Source organism: Pinus tabuliformis, chromosome J (genome assembly GCF_031772625.1).
Source record: "Pinus tabuliformis cultivar Carrire ecotype Pingquan chromosome J, CPIR1, whole genome shotgun sequence".
Taxonomy (NCBI): Eukaryota; Viridiplantae; Streptophyta; class Pinopsida; order Pinales; family Pinaceae; genus Pinus; species Pinus tabuliformis.
The window spans coordinates 111955178-111974298 of NC_142295.1; the positions used below are offsets into that span (position 1 = coordinate 111955178).

Sequence of the window (19121 nt, forward strand, 5' to 3'; positions counted from 1 at the left end):
TTACCTTCTACCATGATGTGGTATAGGTTCACAGCCTCTTCACTCTTTATGAAGCCCAACCCAGTGAAGTAGCTATTGATCCTAGTGTACCAAGCACGAGGTGCTTGCTTCATCCCATACAGATCTCTCTTCAGTCAGCACACATGCGACTCACGATTGAAGGTCTCAAATCCTTTCGGTTGCTCTATATCCACCTCTTCCTCAATCTTACCATTGAGGAATGCAGTCTTCACATCCATCTAATGGATCTTCCAACCCATCTGTGCTGATAGTGCCAACATCGATCTGATAGATGAGTACCTTGCTATAGGAGTAAAAGTCTCATCATAGTCGATCACCTCGACCTATGAGAAACCACGAGCAACAAACCTTGCCTTATGTTTCTCCACAATACCATTAGCAGCTTACTTTACCTTGTAAAGCCAACAAGAACTCACAACTGGCTTGTTCTCTGGTCTTGGAACCACATCCCAAACATTGTTTTGAACTATGGAGACATACTCCTCCACCATAACATCAACCCAAACTGGCTGCTACATTGCTTCCTCAAACGAAGATGGTTCGGTCTCTATACATTCCCCAACAAGGGCCATGTAACCAATGTACTGCTCAGGCGACCTCCTCTATCTGCATTGAGAAGATGGCTCTCCCACATTCTCTCTCGCATCCATCAAAAACATGTCAGCTTCCCTTATGTGTTTCTGCCCCTCTCTGGAAGACTCTACATGAGTGGATGTCTCCACTCCTAGAACATCTGCATGTGGCTGGTTCGCATCAGTCTTAGGCTCCTCCTCCTTAGGAATCAAAAGTTCCTCCTCTACCTACAACTTGAGCTCCCTCTCAAAGGAAACTTGCATGGCCTTCAGCTCATCAAACTTAAGATCTCTGTGAACCATTGTCCTTTGACTGGTAGGAAAATACACCTGATAGTTGTGGGGAGTATCAGTGTACCCCACAAGTATCCCCAACTCTACTGTCAGCTCTAGCTTCTTCTGAGCATCCTTGGTCACATGGCAATAAACCGATGAGCCAAAGATCCTGAAGTGACCCACATCTATTCTCTTCCCGGAGAAAGATTCCTCTCGTGTCTTCATCCCAAGTATGCGATGCGGGCTTCTATTCTGCAAATAAACCGTTGTGTTGCATACCTCAGCCCACAAATGAAGTGGTAGGCCTTGGTCATGCAACATTGCCCAAGCTACTCCCACAATCGTTCTATTCTTCCTCTCAACCACCCCATTCTGCTGTGGTTTATGAGGTGTCGTCAACTCCCGTTTAATTCCTTCTGCTGCACAAAAGTCCTTAAACTCTTGAGAAACATACTCTCCATCATTATCGCTTCTTAAGGCCTTGATCTTCTTTCCTGATTCTTTCTCAACCAAGGCTTTGAACTCACAAAACCTTGAGAAGGTTTGATCCTTCTTCTACATGAAATAGATCCAACACTTCCGAGAAAAATCATTAATAAAAATCACATAATACCTCTGTTTAGCAATGGAGGCTATCAAGTATGATCCACACACATCTGTATGAACTCTCTCCAAGATTGCTTCAGCTCAACTGTCTCGATCATGAAAGGAATATTTTTCATACTTATCCAAGGTACAACCTTTGCATGTGTCCACTTACTCAAGTTTACCTTTGGGAAGTCTGATAGAAATCTGTTGCATTATCTTCAAGGCCCCATGGTGCAAGTCGCCCAACCGCCTATGCCATAGCTCACCAATATCTTGGATTTGCACCAATTCTTCTTTGGAAATCAATGCAACACAGTCATATACCTCCATCTTGTAGAGATTATTCACTCGAATCGCAATCCTCTTGGTCTGAACAATGGCTATGTGTCTCAGGAACGCCTTTCCTTTACTGAAGACTACATCATAGCCTTTGTCTTCCAACATCACAACCGATACCAAGTTTTTCTTCAGTCTAGGCACTTACTTTACATCAGTCAAGGTGAGAGGAGCTCCATGCTCCCTCTGAAACACAACCGTACCTTCACCTGAAACACAGTACTTTCCATCATCATCCATTTATATGCACATCTAGAGGTCCTTTTCCTCCAAGGTACTGAATAAACTCTTATCGTCGGTCATGTGGAATGAGGCTCCACTGTCCAGGTACCAAACACAACCCACCATTGATTAAACCATGCATGCGATGAGAGTAAAATACAATTCGAACTGTGAGGCCAATGCCTCACCATCTGATCCTTTCGAGGATCCCTTCTTGGATTTCTTCAATGGAAAATTAGTTTCATAATGGCCCAGCTCATGACAATTAAAGCATCTCATTTTAGATTTGTCAATCTTCTACCCTCCATGGGAAGAACTCAATTTGGAATGGGAAGCCTTCCCTTTCCCCTTCCTAGCCTTACTGGCTAAGGCTAGATTTTCTTCATCATCATGTGTAGATGAAGAACCATCTATGGTGCTTCTCCTGATCTCCTCCTGCATCAGATCCAACAACAGTCATTCCCAATCTGGCAGTTTCTCTCTTCCATTCACTAAGTCCTAGTAGCTATGCCAGCTCTTAGGAAGACTGGGGAGAGCAAGACTCACCATGTCATCATCAGCTGTCATGATTCCTACACTTCCAATCTCATCTTTGCAGGTGGTGAGCTTGTTTAGATATGTAGAGATTGTGTCGCCCCTTTCACACTTGATTTTCCGAAGCTTGTCCTTTAGCACCAACTTCCTTGGTCGATATTGTTATGATATAAGTCCTTCAATGTATTCCACATTGAAAATGGAGTCTCCTTCCCATGGAGACTTGAGACAATATTGTCTCGAACTCCCTCCAGAGGAATCCTCCTCTCTCTCACCACACATTTCTTCCATTCCACCAATTCTTGGGCATTAGCTATTGTTGGCTTAGGGACTTCTTGATCAATGAAGTCCTTCAAACCATTGTCCTCTAATACCTCTTCCATGCAATCCTTCCATGCTATGTAATTCAAACTGCCATCCAGGGCATACTCGAGTCTCAAGCCAATGAACGCCATTGGTGAACTTTGAGATGTGATAAGAAATCGATTTTGTACCTACAATCAAGAACTTAAAACTTCGAACTTCTCCCTTCTTTGTATAATGTTCTCTGCTTTGATCGCCTTTGCTCTGATACCATGTAGAAATTCTCACTGTAGATTAAACTGATTATGAAATGTTCTAAAGAAAAATACTTAATCTACTTCTACAACCAAACTTGTGGAAGCTTAATCAATTATGAGCAAGATCAACCAAAACACTTATAATAGAGAAGAAGATTCAATCACACATGAAACACAGAAGAATACTCTGGGGAAAACCTTCGCTAAAAACCCTGCTATCTGTATTATCATACAAGTGGAAATATCTCAGGACTACATAAAGTTTTAGCTCACAAGCTATCCAACTCTCAGTACAATCCCTCATTGCTGCTCATAGACAGAATAGACAACACATATGCTTTCTCCTCTATCCTCCAAGCCTCCTATTTCCTTACGCAGCTTCTCCTGGGTCCTCCAGTTGCAACCTGTGTAATTCTCACCTCACACATTGCTCTTACCTCTGTAGTAACTACGCAATCCTCAAGGAATGAATACCTTCTGCATGCAAGAGATATTGAAATGGGAATATTCTAGCAACAATTGACAATACACTATCCCTACCTTTAATCTCAACTGGGTCTTTTTCTGAAGTGACATGCATGAGTTATTTATGACAGAATATTCAGTTATCTGGAGAACACTAGTTGCATGCATTAACTGACTGAACTCACAATTAGTTCCACAAACTGTTTGGAACTAATCTAACTGGACTTAACTTAGTTAACTGAGCTAACTAATTACAACTCAAATACAACTCATCCTTATCTCCTTAATTAAGGGATAACTTCCTCAATCAAAGGGATAACTATTGTATGTCTTGACAAAGACTTCATGTTTGATCTTCTCCAACTAATTAACTCAAGATGAATTAATTAATTATTTTTCAAACAACTGGTGAGATTAAATTCGAATTTTAATTCTCAATTTTGATTCAAGAACAAATCAAAATTGGAATATATCCCAAAATGCTATTTATAGCAATGCTAATTTTAGCATTTCTATTTTTAGCATTTCTTGTTGCTATTTTCAATATACTGCTTATTCCTTTCATGTAAGAATGGCAGGGGATCGGTTTAATGAATGTCACAGATCCTTAAGCAATCATTAATTCTTTTTCGATGGGGCTTCAAAAGGAATTTCAGTAGAGGCACGAGTGGGAGGGGTTCTGTATTGCCCCAATGGAGAAATAGAAATAAAATTTACACAGGGGTTAGGAATCACATCGAACAATCAAGTTGAGGCCTTAGCCTTCTAGAAAGGACTGAAAGTGACCTCCTCCAGGAGATTCCGCCACATAAGTCTGATCAGAGACTCAATGCTTGTCATTTAAATATGACTCAAAATTAAAGATCAAAAGGAAGAATATCTCCCCCCTATATTCCTCCATATAGGGTTTCTCTTGAAAAAATTTGAATTTTTGACATATATCATGTTAAGAGGGAAAATAATCAGATTGTTGATCAACAAGCAAATAGAGGTGCCAACATAAAACAAGGGATGGTGATTTTGGATCAAGGGGACCCAATCACATGCCATATTCCATGAGAACAAAAATCACTGATTAAGGCCTCTTAAGGCATCAAAAGCTCTAAAATTAGTATCTGACAAGCCATTACTCGTCCTTATTAAATGTATTGCATGGCATGATCACATCAAGTGGCAGGATTGTCATAGGAGGATCACCAACTAAAAATGATATGGGATTGAGGCCATGAAACATGAAAAGTGGAGCCAAATTAAGATAACATTTAATCTTTGTCTCAAAGGAAGAAGAGAAATTACTCTTATCGAGATGAAGCAGTTAATGAAAAACATGTCTAAGGTTGGAGTGACAATAGTGGGAATGGAGTTTCGATCCAAGTGTGCTCAGAGACAAGATATTCACAATCAATGTGAAAAGATGTTTACAACAAGTGGTAAGGATCAAAGCAGGTATATGAAGAGCCTTCTACAGAATTTGAGAATGCAAGTGATTCAAATTCAGGGTTAGATAGTTTGCAAAATGGCTTCATCCAACACAAATGGTAATGGTGCTCTTTCTGAGGAACAAATGGCGTCACTCAAGGAGGAGATCTCAGCGTTGATAGCTAAGACAAGGGGACAAATTATGCAGGAAGATCATTCTCATTTTATAGTGGTGCCCAATCATCTTATAGGAATACAAGAGGATGTAGATCACATTCAGCTTTTAGTGGAAAATTTGGAAACAAAATTGATTAACCCAAATCTTAAAGTTGATAGTACAGAATTCATGGTGGAATCAACCATGGTGGGAATTACGAAGGAAGTTTTCAAGCTTGATGATGCATCTTCGTTTGATGATCAAGTCATCGTGCAGGTGGATGAAACATAAGGAGAAAAAGTGGCATCTCCCTTTCAAGAGGCCAATGAACAAGCTGTAGAAATTCCCACTGTAGATCAACATATTATGCAATATACTAAAGCAAAATACAAGATCTACTTCTACAACAAACTTTGCGGAAGCTTAATCGAATATGAGCAAGATTAATTAAAACACATATAACTGAGAATGAGAAATCAATCACACATGAACACAGAAGAATAACATGGGGAAAGCCTCAACCTAAAACCCCAAACTCTGTATTATCATACAAGTGGAAATATGTTCAGTATTACAAAAAGAATAAGCTCACAAGCTATCCTGCTCTCTCTACAATCAAACAATACAACTCACAAACTGAATAGACACTAGATATGCCTTTCCTCAGCCCTCCAAGCCTTCTATTTCCTTGCGCAGTTTTCCTTAGGGTCCAGTGATGCCACCTATGTGAATTAGCCTCATCAAACTCACTAAAACTGAAGAAGTAATTGTACAATCTCCAAGGAATGAATTCCTTCTGCATGTACGCGATATTCATAGTGGAATATTCCTACAACTGATAGTACGCTATCCCTCCATCTAATCTCAACTGGGTTTATGTCTGAATTGACATGCATGAGTTATTTATGAGACAATATTCAGTTATCTGAAGTGCAACAGTTACATGCATGCATGCATTAACTAACTGAACTCACAATTAGTTCAACAAACTATTTGAACTAATCTAATTGGACTTGACATAGTTAACTGAGCCAACTAATTACAACTCAATATTTCAACTCATCCTTATCTCTTTAACTGAGGGATAAATTCCTCAATCAATGGAGAAACTGGTGCATGTCCCCACATAGACTTCATGTTTGATTTTCTACAACTAATTAACTCAAGATGAATTAATTAATTATTTTTCAAACAGCCGCTAAGATCAAATTCGAATTTTTACTTCTCTATTTTAGTTTAGGGACTAACTAAAATAGGAAGGTATCCCAAAATTCTATTTATAACAATGTTATTTTTAGCACTTCCATTTATCATTCCTTATTGCTATGTCCAACACTGGTACCTGAACTGCTATTTATAGCAATGCTATATTTAACATTTCTATTTTTAGCATTTCTTGTTGCCATTTTCAACACTCCCTCTCAACAAGAAAGGCATTCAATTCGAACCCGATCCTGAACCTTTCGAATGTTCTGCATGCAAGAATTCTCCCAAGTGTTGTTACTCTAGCAACCCTAGAAATAAAAAAACTCCCAATTGACCTTCCAGTTGGGCTAGAAGCATCCTCTGATGTTGAAGTTCCATCTATCATTGACAAGTGATCCCTCTCTGACCTCAGAGCTACTGCAACACTCCATGCATCTCGCACCATTGTACACCTCTCCGTACCATCCTGCACTGGTGCAACACTCCTGTGCCTCTCGCATTGCTACAACTTGCAAGCTTTGCATAGTCTTGGGACTCTTGCACTGTAGCTCTCTCTGTCGCTCCATCCACATCTGTCTCTACCCACTCAGCCAATCCTACTACTCCTCATTGGGGCTCTCGTAGCAAGGTCTAATCAAAGAGGTTGGATACCTCAATGATCCTGCCCCTATTCCATCTTTCTTGGGGCTGTCACTCCACATCGCCTCACCTCCTACCTGGAAGTATGGATGCATGTGATCCCTCTACCCACTTGGCTCGAAATTTCCCCCCACTGGAGGTCTCTACATGAGTAGATCTCTATACTCGATCTCCTCTCAGCTTCTCTAGTTGTGGCTGCTCCACAACCTCCTGAAGCTTCTTCACCAATTGTGGCTCCTCCACAATTGTCTGAGACTTCTTTTGGCACTGCATGTTGAGAGGTAATGTACTCCCTCTCAACCACCAAGTCTCCAACAGTTGCCTTGCTCCTCAAGGCTTTGCATGCATCTTGAACTTCAAGAGCATACAGGTTCTTGACTCATGAACCGATCTGCTTCACCTGTCTCATGGTGATGTGTCTAAGGAAAGTCTTTCCCTTACTGAAGACTACATCATACCCTTTGTCTTCCAGCATTACGATCGACACGAAATTTTTCCTCGGTCCTGGTACATACTTGACATCGGTTAAGGTAATGCGAGATCCATGATTCCTCTGAAAAACAACCATGCCTACATCTAAGACACTATACTTTTCATCATTACCCATTGCTATGAATATCTGGAGATCTTTCTCCTCCAAGGTACTGAACAAAGTCTTATTCGCTGGTCATGTGGAAAGAATCTCCACTGTCAAGAAATCAACCACATCCCACCATGGATGAATCCATGCATGCGATAAGAGAGAAATCACTCAAACTGTGAGGCCAGTGCCTCAACATCAAATCCCTTTGAGGATCCCTTCTTGGATTTCTTTTGTGGACAATTTGTAGCATAATGGCCCACTTCATGACAATGAAAGCATCGCACTTTCGATTTGTCAAACTTCTTCCTGCCATGGGAAGAACCGGATTTGGGATGGGACTCCTTCTCTTTCCCTTTCCTCGCCTTACTCGCTAAGGTTATATTTTCATCATCATCTTGCTTTGATGAGGATCCATCTCTAGTGCTTCTTCTTATTTCCTCCTGCATCATATCTGACCAAATTATTTCCCAATCTGGAAGTTTTTCTCTTCCATTAACTGAGTCTTGGTAGCTATGCCAGCTCTTAGGAAGATCAAGGAGTGCAAGACTCACCATGTCATCATCGACTATCATGGTCCCTACACTTCCAAGCTCATCCCTACAGGTGGTGAGCTTGTTCAGATATGTAGAGATCGTGTCACCCTTTTCACACTTGATTTTCCGAAGCTTGTCTTTCAGCACCAGCTTCCTCTGATCGCTACTGTTCTGATATAGATCTTTCAATGTTTTCCACATAGAAAACAATGTCTCCTTCCCATGGAGACTTGAGACTATGTGGTCTCGAACTCCCTCTAGAATGATTCTCCTTGCTCTAGCCACACATTTCTTCCATTTTGCCAATTTTGTAGCATCAGATGCTGCGGGCTTGGGGACTTCTTGATCAATGAAGTCCTTTAGACCGTTATCCTCTAATACGGCTTCCATGTGATCCTTCTAGCCTATATAATTTAAACTGCCATCAAGGGCATACTCGAGCCTTAAACCGTTGAATGCCATTGGTGAAATTGAGATGTGATAAGAACTCGATTTCTATATTCAGGAACCTCAAACTTTGAACTTCTTCCTTCTTGTATACTGTTATTCGCTTTGATCACCTTTGCTCCGATACCATGTAGAAATTCCCACTGTAGATCAATAGATTATGTAATATACTAAAGCAAAATACAAGATCTACTTCTACAACAAACTTTGTGGAAGCTTAATCGAATATGATCAAGATCAATTAGAACACATATAACTGAGAATGAGAAATCAATCACACATGAACACAGAAGAATAACCCGAGGAAAGCCTCAGCCTAAAACTCCAATCTCTGTATTATCATACAAGTGGAAATATGTTCAATATTACAAAAAGAATTAGCTCACAAGCTATCCTGCTCTCTCTGCAATCAAACAATACAGCTCACAGACTGAATAGACACTAGATATGCCTTTCCTCAACTCTCCAAGCCTCCCATTTTCTTTAGCAGTTTTCCTTGGGGTCCAATGATGCCACCTATGTGAATTGGCCTCATCACACTCACTAAAGCTGAAGAAGTAACTGCGTAATCTCCAATGAATGAATTCCTTCTACATGCAACAGATATTCACAATGGAATATTCCTACAATTGATAGTACACTGTCCCTCCATCTGATCTCAACTGGGTCTCTGTCTGAACTGACATGCATGAGTTATATATGAGAGAATATTCAGTTATCTGAAGTGCAACAATTGCATGCATGCATTAACTAACTGAACTCACAATTAGTTCAACAAACTATTTGAACTAATCTAACTGGACTTGACTCAGTTAACTGAGCCAACTAATTACAACTTAATATTACAACTCATCCTTATCTCATTAACTGATGGATAAATTCATTAATCAATGGAGAAATGGTTGCATGTCCCCACATAGACTTCATGTTTGATTTTCTACAACTAATTAACTCAAGATGAATTAATTAATTATTTTTCAAACAACTGCTAAAATCAAATTCAAATTTTTACTTCTCTATTTTAGTTCAAGGACTAATTAAAATAGGAAGATATCCTGAAATGCTATTTATAGCAATGCTATTTTTATCACTTCCATTTTTCATTCCTTGTTGCTATGTCCAACATTGGTACCTGAACTGCTATTTATAGCAATGCTATTTTAAGCATTTCTACTTTTAGCATTTCTTGTTGCCATTTTCAACACAAGCGACACGGGAAGAAAGTCCTCATGAGGATATGGTGAGTAGCGGATAACATTTTCTATAATAATTGTTTATGCAAATGTTTTTCTGTTTTGTAGATATCAGTGGAGTCTTTTGGAGAATTTATAAGATAAATGCAGTTAGAATCATAGCTTACAATACGCAGGGTGGCTATAGGATACATCTTGAACAATTTTGGATTAGACTTGAAAGTGTGCAATCTTTGAATATAAATGCATTGGCTTAATTCAAGTTTGATAAATGCAAAGCTACCCTTTCCTTAAATAAAATAATGTTTAACTCACAATAATTGTAAAAATCTCATAAGCCAAATATATGCAAATTTGAGAAAAATTATTCAATTCCAAGCATTAAAAACATAGTCTGATTCACTATTGGGTGACTTATGGAAATGCATGCCAATCCATATAAAAGAGTGTTGTGTGGAATATAAGAGTACATGGTTAAATTGAAGAACATTGTATACAAATATCACATTATGAATTTTCCAAATTACACTCTAGTTGCACACAATGAATCCACAAATTCAATGCTTTCACTACCATGACCAATTTTACTAAAATGCACAATCAAGCTTCATTACACATTTAAATTTAGCTTTTCAAATTATTTAGTGTCCCTCATGATTTAGTTGACCTTATTATAATAAGTTAGATTTGTGATCCCAATAAGAAAAGTTTGTTGCTATAGAAAAACAAGAAATTGACTCTCTTGTCAAAGATGTGGAAATAAGCATCACACATGACATTTTGTAATGCAAGTAAATCATGTGAAAATGGTTTCTTGAGAAAAAAATGGTATCATGTTGAAGATTAATACAAACACAAATCCTTAAATGGTGTTAACTTATCCTATGAGAATGTTATAATCCTTCATCAATGACAATTTGTTGTTTCTAATACTTTTGGAAAATTTGAAGATATGCACACTAAAATAAAATTATCCACATTGAGTGACTTGTGATTTATAAAATGAAGGATTACCTGAACCTTATAATCAACTAAAAACTCATTAAAGAGAATTAAAATAAGAAACATATTTAATCAGTTGCAAAAATCAACTTGGTACAGATAAGATCATTGTCTAAATGAAAGATTTCTTACATCACACACAAATTATCTCACCATAACAATGATTATTTGTACATTTCTAAAAATATTTCTCTTCATTTATATTATTTCACTGCATCATAAGGATGAAACTACCTTAACTATTTCTCAATGCATAAAGTATCCATTTCACCATCATGTAAAGAAATTCCACTTTGGAATCTACATAAAAACATTAAATCTAGACTTAAAGATTCTCCACCATTATTACTAAAGTTCATATGACAACAATTTCTAGGGGTATTTTTGAGAGGTTATCTATCTGCAATATTGCAAAAAAATTTATCAAAGTTTAAAGCAATTAATACATATGAGTCATTTTTCCACCTATCCCTCATATTTTTCCATTAAGATTGGTTATCTGAGTAGCATAGTTGTTAATATTAATGAGAAATTAATAAAGAAATACAATATATAAATTTAACATCAAATTATAAAATAAACTAAAATTATGTTTTTTTTATAATTGTTATATTCACTAATTTAAAGTTATGCTTATTTATAAGTATTACATCAAAATAAACAAATTATTTCTTTATTTCTTCATTCTCTATTATAAAGGCGCATAGGAAAGCCTTTAGGTAAATAAGGTAATGGAAAATATGAGGGATGTTCATCAACAACTGCTTCCCATCTGCAATATACATAATAACAATAATCAATATAATTATAAATTTAAAATGTTTTCATAATAATTATATTGCCTATGTTTTGAATTAAATGTTTATAAAATATTGTTAATTTATAAAAACATTTTTAGTAATGAGGATCTAAAGTTTTAAATATTATAAAATATATGGAAAGAGGAGAAATAAACCTGAATCTTGTGATAAATATATGAAGGAAAAGTGCCAATTCAAGCCTAGAGAGATGGGACCCTGGACAAAGCCTAGCTCCCCCTCCAAAAGGTGAAAATAAGTGATTATTCGATACATCCTGAAAATTTATGGATAAGTTTAGTTATGCAATTATTTTACCATATAAATTTTCAATTTAGAGTGCATCATAAATATGAACCTACTTGATCCAATTCCCATCTCCATGGATTAAATGTAAGAGCTTCATTGTGGAACTTTTCATCTAGATGGGTTGCACTTAAAAAAGCACAGACCACCCATCCTTTTGGAATGAGAATATCTATAAAACACATTATTCAAAATTATGTTAATTCCAATAATTTAATACACACGATTAAGTAAAAAAATTTAGAAAAATGATGTAACTATGAATAAAATCTACCAAATAAAAACTCAACAATACCTTTCACTTTAGTGTCTTCTTTAGTTTCTCTAAACACCGCAAGGGAAAAGTTACCTAGTCGAAGTGTTTCATTTATAACCTGTAAAGAATGAAATTGAAATCACAACCTTTATATCCATATTCCATAGTCTGGATCATAAAATAAATATTGTTTTTTTAATAGTTATTAAAAAAAATTCTAATCACTTTAACAAGGCTAATAAATCTCTAATCATATCCTTTCTAATAATGTCCTTGTTAAGAAGAAATTGAGCGGAAAAAAAGGTAATAATTTACATACACATTGAGTGAATTTCATTGATTTATAATCATCCCACTCCAATTTCTTATGACCGCTTTTGCCTTTTAATATAGCATCATGTTCTTCCTATCATATCAACAAAAAATATTTCATTACATAAATTTATAAATCAAAAAATTTAACAAGAATAAAAATTGAAAATGAAAAACTATAAACACTTTCATCCGTTCCAATTCCCTTAACATAATAAATAAGAAATATGATAACAAATAAATTCTATACGTATACTTACATTTATTTGATTCAATGAATTTATACTTACTTTCATTTGAGTCAATGCTTTGGGACAAGTTGTGAGAAACTTGATAGCAAATGTCATGGCTCGAGAAGAAGTCTCATGTCCAGCAAAGAGCAAGAATAATATAAAATCACAAATAATTTCATTTGAGAGGGATCCTTCTTCCATAAGTTTTTGTAACAGATCATTATGAACAACATGAGGATTATTCCTTCTCTCTTTTATTATGTTGAAAATCTTTCTTATGAGGACCTTCCTCGCCTACAACATCATAAAATGAGATTATTTCAATTCTTCTAATCTTTATTTTCATAACTATAATAACAAAGTTAATGAACAACCTCAAAAAATTAAGTTATCTCAATTCTTTAAATCTCTATTTTCATAACCATAAAATTAAAATGAAATTATTTCAAATTTTCAAATTTTAATATTTATAATTATAACTATAAAAATAAAATTAAAATCAATGTACGACATCATAGAGGAGGCTATTTCAATTCTTCAGATTCCTATTTTGAAAACTATAAAAACAAAGTTATTGTACAGTAAAATGAAGCTTTAATTCATTAAAGCCTTATTTTTTAATAACTATAAAACTTGAGTTATATTGAGGGTATTTTATAAAACTTGAGTTATATGAAGGGTATTTTACAATTTTAATGAGATACCTACCTTGAGCCCCTTTGCATAAGTAGAACCAGGAATTTTGATGGGAATGGCGATCATTGCATTGGTATAGTCGACGAATAGCTCGCAAATCTCATGTGTCTCTTTGGAAGGAGATAAATCGAGCAGTTGTTTGGCCATCAAGTTGAGAACCATCTGCACCAACAAATAATTAATTAGTAATAGTTTCCTGTATGAATTACAAAATAAATCTGAACTTAATTGAATTGAAGTCGTCGGAAGATTAAAAGTGGCTGGAATTTGGGTAAAAAAATTTCAAAAAATCATGTAGTAGCGGTATTTGAATCATGTTTTTGATGGTGGAAATGGATTCAGCACCATCAAAATCTTTTGGAGTACACCAAATATTGAAGATTGACAGCTATAACTAAGATCTAGAAAATTTTCTGCAAGATTTTATCAACATATGAGCGAAATTTCCATAATTTTCAGGACAAAAAACAATCTAATTAAACTACATCAATTAAATTAAATTGTAAATTTCGAACATATTTTATAATTTGATCAAACTTCTTTGATACAGTTATCAAATTCCCAAATATTTCTAAAATCTAAATTTAAATAAAAATAACTGGAAGAAAAAAAAAATAAAAAAAAATGATTCACTTACCTGGTGACATTCATCCTGCAGAAAAATTTCCCTTTTGTCTACCCATCTATCCAGCGTGGAGTGAACGAGATTCTGGATTTCCTCCGTGAAATCGAATTTCAGCCTCTCAAAACTCAGCAAATTCACCGCTATTCCATGGAGCTTCCTCTGCAGATCGCCATGCACAGAGAGCAGCCCGTAATCGCCCATCAAAGCTTTCAGTGCCTTCGGGTACTGAGCTTGAAAAAGCCTCCCTTCGTTTTGCAGAACATACTTGTTGAACTGGGGATCTGCTGATACAACTGCTTGGCTTCCAAATAAATGAGATACGAAAATTTCCGAATCGTATCTGTTATGTCAATATCCACATCAATTTTATATTAATGAACAGCCACACGATATAATGTCATCTCCTGGTTCTGATACTTGATTAATTCCGATGCCAATATGCATAATTGATTAATCCTGATGTGAATATCAGTACGCAACTTATCTTCCCAAAACATAAAATTCTATGGTTTACCAATCTAAATCATAATTTCAAAAACTTGACACAGTACAGAGTATATTTTGTGGAAAAATTACCCATTACTATATTGGTATATTTTGATGCTGAACTTAATTTGCTTTTAAATTTCAGAAATGTTTAGAAACTGACAGCGAAATCAATTATTTTACTTTGTTCTCAATTATTAATTTTGAAATATTTTCAATACAAAAAATTTTGTGATTTATAATTCTAAATCATTTTTATATTTCAGAATTTGACAGAATACAGAGTATTTTATGGGAAAATGTACCTATTATTGTAATTTTTAGAAATGTTATTATTGTAATTTTTAGAAATGTTTTTTGTTGCTGTAAGTTTGGTAAGAATACATTTTTATTATGTTCAATTTTTTATTCTAGGGGTAGTACAAGATTTGAACCTAAAATCATTTTTATTATGTTCAATTTTTCACCTTCGGTATAGAACAAGATGATTTGAACCTAAGTTCTCACTCTCAAAAAATAGCACAAAATTTGAATCCAAAACTTTTAATTTGAGTGAGATTAAACTTCATTTCTATAACCATTGCCAATTAAAATACGCAAGCAAACATTATTTCAACCAAAACACCTGGCACTGCCCCGTTGATAAAACCCCTCTGTACTGCACATTGCTAAAAGTGAAAAAAAAACAAAAACGAAGCAAAACACTCACAGAGCTTATTACCTTTTCTCTCTGTCGTCGATGAATTGCCTGGGACGATTGCTAGTCATGGAGCGATAATAACGCCGTAGTCTTTAACGCGACTTTTTGAAAGCCTTTCCGGCGATTTTTTCCGGTGAAAATCCGGCCGTAATTTATTGAAATCGAAGTTTGATAACTAGTTTCTGCACAATGAAAGCGTCCCAGGGGTTTTTCAGGGTGCTGAATCCGAATATGCAGTTAAAAAACCATTTTAACTGCAACAAATCATAATTTCATCTCAATTTCTTCCGCTGGATTCAGTCACCGGAATCTCAAAAAGTCGCATTATAGACAACTCCGATAATAACTGTAGGTTTCGCCAATCAGCGGCCATCCAGTCGAACCAGGAGGCAGATGGACCGCTTGACTTTTCTCATTATGAGTCTTTCTCTGGCCTCTCCGAGCATTCCACCACCTGTAAATAAGGTGGAAGAGCGCCACCGCTGCGGTGAACAGCACCAACAGTAATGATATTTGGTCTGCCATTAGCGCCTCGTTAATCGTATCAGTGGATATTGGTTCTGATGCTGTATAACTTGATGGTTAGCTGAAGATCTCGGCGGCTTCTACTGTGTATAGATCCCAGAATTTGTCGTATTTCAGGTAATTTATTTATTATTATTTGCATAGATCCAAAAGTGACTTCGTCCTGTTTTAACAAAGATTCCAAAATTTATCGCATCCGACGAAATTGGACATATTCTAGAATTCAAGTTGTCTTTTATATGAAAGTTTCATTAAATAAATCATAAAAATGTCAACTATTTCAAAAGTTGGTCTTACCTACATTTTCTATCCAAAAACTCAAAAATTCGTCTTACCTGCTTTTTTCATCAAATTTAAATTTATTTCACTTTAATTTGTGTTTATATAGTTCTTAGTGATTTATTAAATTTCATTTTTTATATAATTTTACATTTATTTTATATTAATAGAGTGGTACAAATTAAATCTGTGATAAATATTGATAAACCTATTTTATAAGAAAAAAATAATAATTTTTTTTTACATTAATTATATATATATATGACTATACTCAACCTAGAATGAAGTCAACATATTAGATGGAAAAAGCTCTTATTTATTAATATGATAAACAAAAATCCAAAAACATCAATTATTTTCTTCTTTTTATTTTCAAAAGTTTGTCTTACCTGCGCTATCTATCAACATTCTTACTAAACTCTATTAAATTTAAATTTATTGCACTTTAATTTATGTTTATGTAGATACATATTTTAGTGATTTATTAAATTTCAATTTTTAAATTGCTTTTTAATTTAATATTATATTAGTTTAGTTATATAAATTAAATTGTTTATGAATATTAATGTGTGTCTTTTTGAAATATATATATATATATATGGCTAAAATGGTGTCAACTTATTTTTTTTAATTAGATTAAGTCTTAATTAGACTAAGTCTAGAATGGAACCAGGTTATTTATTGAATAGAAAAGCACGTTTTTATATGAATGTTTTATTTATTAATATGATGAACATAAATCCAAAAGTGTCAATTATTTTATGTCTTTTTTATTTCAAAAATTTGTCTTATCTACATCTTCCATCAATATTCTTACAAAACTCATTAAATTTAAATTTATTGCATTTAATTTATGTGTACATGAATATATATTTTAGTAATTTATTAAATTTTATTTTTTATATTGTTTTTTAATATAGTTTAAGTTAATTTAGTTATATAAATTAAATGTTTATCTCTTAAGATAGTTTTAATCCTCTTATGTGGTTTCCATTTCCAAGCTCCCTGAGTTAATTTTCTTTATTAATATGATGAACATAAATCTAAAAATAACCATTATTTTCTTCCTTTCGATTTCGAAGTTTTTCTTACTTACAACATCCATCAATATTCTTATAAAATTCATTGAATTTAAATTTATTGCATTTTAATTTATGTTTACATGAATATATGTTTTAGTAATTTATTAATTTATTTGATATTAGTTTAGTTATATAAATTAAATTGTTCATAAATATTGATGTGTTGTATGCTTAATATAGTGTCAACCTACAATTTTTTTAATTAGACTAAGTTTAGAATGGAACCAAATTGTTTATTGAATAGAAGAAGCATGTTTCTATATGAAAGTTTTATTTATTATTATGAACATAAATCAGAAAATGTCAATTATTTTATAGCTTTTTTATTTCAAAAGTTTTTCTTACCTGCATCTTCCATCAATATTCTTACAAAATCCATTAAATTTAAATTTATTGCATTTAATTTATGTGTACATGAATAGCTCTTTTAGTAATTTATTAAATTTTTATTTTTATATTATTTTTAATATAGTAAATGTAAAAATGTGAATTATTTTTATATCTTTTTGATTTCAAAAGTTTGTCTTACCTAGATACTTGTTTTGTTTTTTGCGAGTAAATTGAGCTTAGGATGGGGCCAACTTGCTTGTTGGATGGAAATATATATATATATATATATATATATATATATAACATGATATAAAATAAGAAGAACAATCAACTCACTGCCAACTTGGATGCCGCTTGGGATAGTTTTAGTTCTCCCTAAGTGGCTTCCATCCTTGACCCCTTCCCATGAGGTTTGAACTTGAGACCTAGAGGGGACTAAACCAAACACAAACCAACTAGTATACACCTCATGGGTAACAAGAAAGATAATTATGGCAATATGTGACAATAATTCAAATGGTATACACCTGTGTGTAACAATAAAGATAAATGTAGCATTAGGGTGTCAATAATTCAAATTTTAGGGTGGGACGTCAATTGCATGGATAAAAAAAAATTAATAACAAAAATAATAAAAAATTCGCATTTATAAAATGCAAGTAACTTAATAAATTTAATCACAAATTTTAATTAAAAAATGACAATGAAAAATATTCTTTTTTATTAAATCTTGAACATAGACTTAATATTTATAATAAAAAACCTTTAAATATAGCATTCTCTTTCCAATATAAATATGCTTCTAAACGTAATCAATACAAAGAAAATGTGGTTAAAAAAGTGGCACATATTGATAACAAAAGTAGATACTATAATTTAATACCATCATCTTATACAATTGTAGTAATATTTAACTATCTATTCCATAAAATGGTTATAGTTATGGGTGATGTTGTTGAACTAAACCAACTTAAATTGTATTAATTCCATCGAACATCATTAAGAAGGATATGTAAAAGTATGCAAACTAATATAATTGTATTTGTTCCTGTAAATGTTAGAAATATATGAATAAGTATACATATTGACATAATTGGTTTAAGTTAACTTTAATGTTTCCTCCTAGGAGGTTACATGTTCAAATCTAAAGAGGGGTAGAGTATGCATGTTTTTGTAGACTAGAGTAGTCACATCTTGTGTGGAGGTGGGTCTTTTGTCTCACAAACAAGAGAGTTTCATACACCAATTTGGTGTTTGTCTTACTAAGACCTTAAAATTAAAATAATATTATTATTTAATTTAAGCTAGCTTTAAAAGTTACTTGACACTGTTAGACAAAAATACAAATGAATACATAAACCAATATAAATTACTCAAACTAATAAAGGAGGATTAAGCCAAATTCTTAACCATAATCATTGCTCCAAATTACCATTAAACCAAAATTTGATGACAGATATACACATTAGTTAGAGAAAAATATTGATAATTTTATTCAGATATTAATTATCAATTATATGTAAAATGAACCACAAGTGTGGGATATTAGCATTAAGTCTATGCTTTGGATTAAAAAAAACATATGCATTGTCTACAACTCCACAAGGTTAAACAAAAATCAAAGGAAGTAATATTTCCTCAACCTCTACTTACACTCAATTTACAATGGTGATAGTTTCTATAAAAAAACATAGCAATTTAAAGAAAAACGTTTTATTTTGGAATGTGAACAATAGTATCA

At 33.9% G+C, this 19121-nt stretch overlaps 1 protein-coding gene across 1 annotated transcript; it reads right to left on the reverse strand.

Annotated features, from left to right (window-relative positions):
* Positions 1-11302: 11302 nt before the first annotated feature.
* LOC149225791 (abietadienol/abietadienal oxidase-like) lies at positions 11303-15763 on the reverse strand. The gene is made up of 10 exons (XM_089377313.1): positions 15502-15763; positions 15186-15236; positions 13991-14318; positions 13366-13515; positions 12715-12951; positions 12432-12518; positions 12152-12230; positions 11913-12028; positions 11709-11827; positions 11303-11525 (listed from the first exon to the last, which is right to left on the reverse strand). Exons 1-10 carry the CDS (start codon positions 15687-15689, stop codon positions 11435-11437), a joined length of 1446 nt encoding a protein of 481 aa, XP_089233439.1. The 5' UTR covers positions 15690-15763; the 3' UTR covers positions 11303-11434.
* Positions 15764-19121: the final 3358 nt, after the last annotated feature.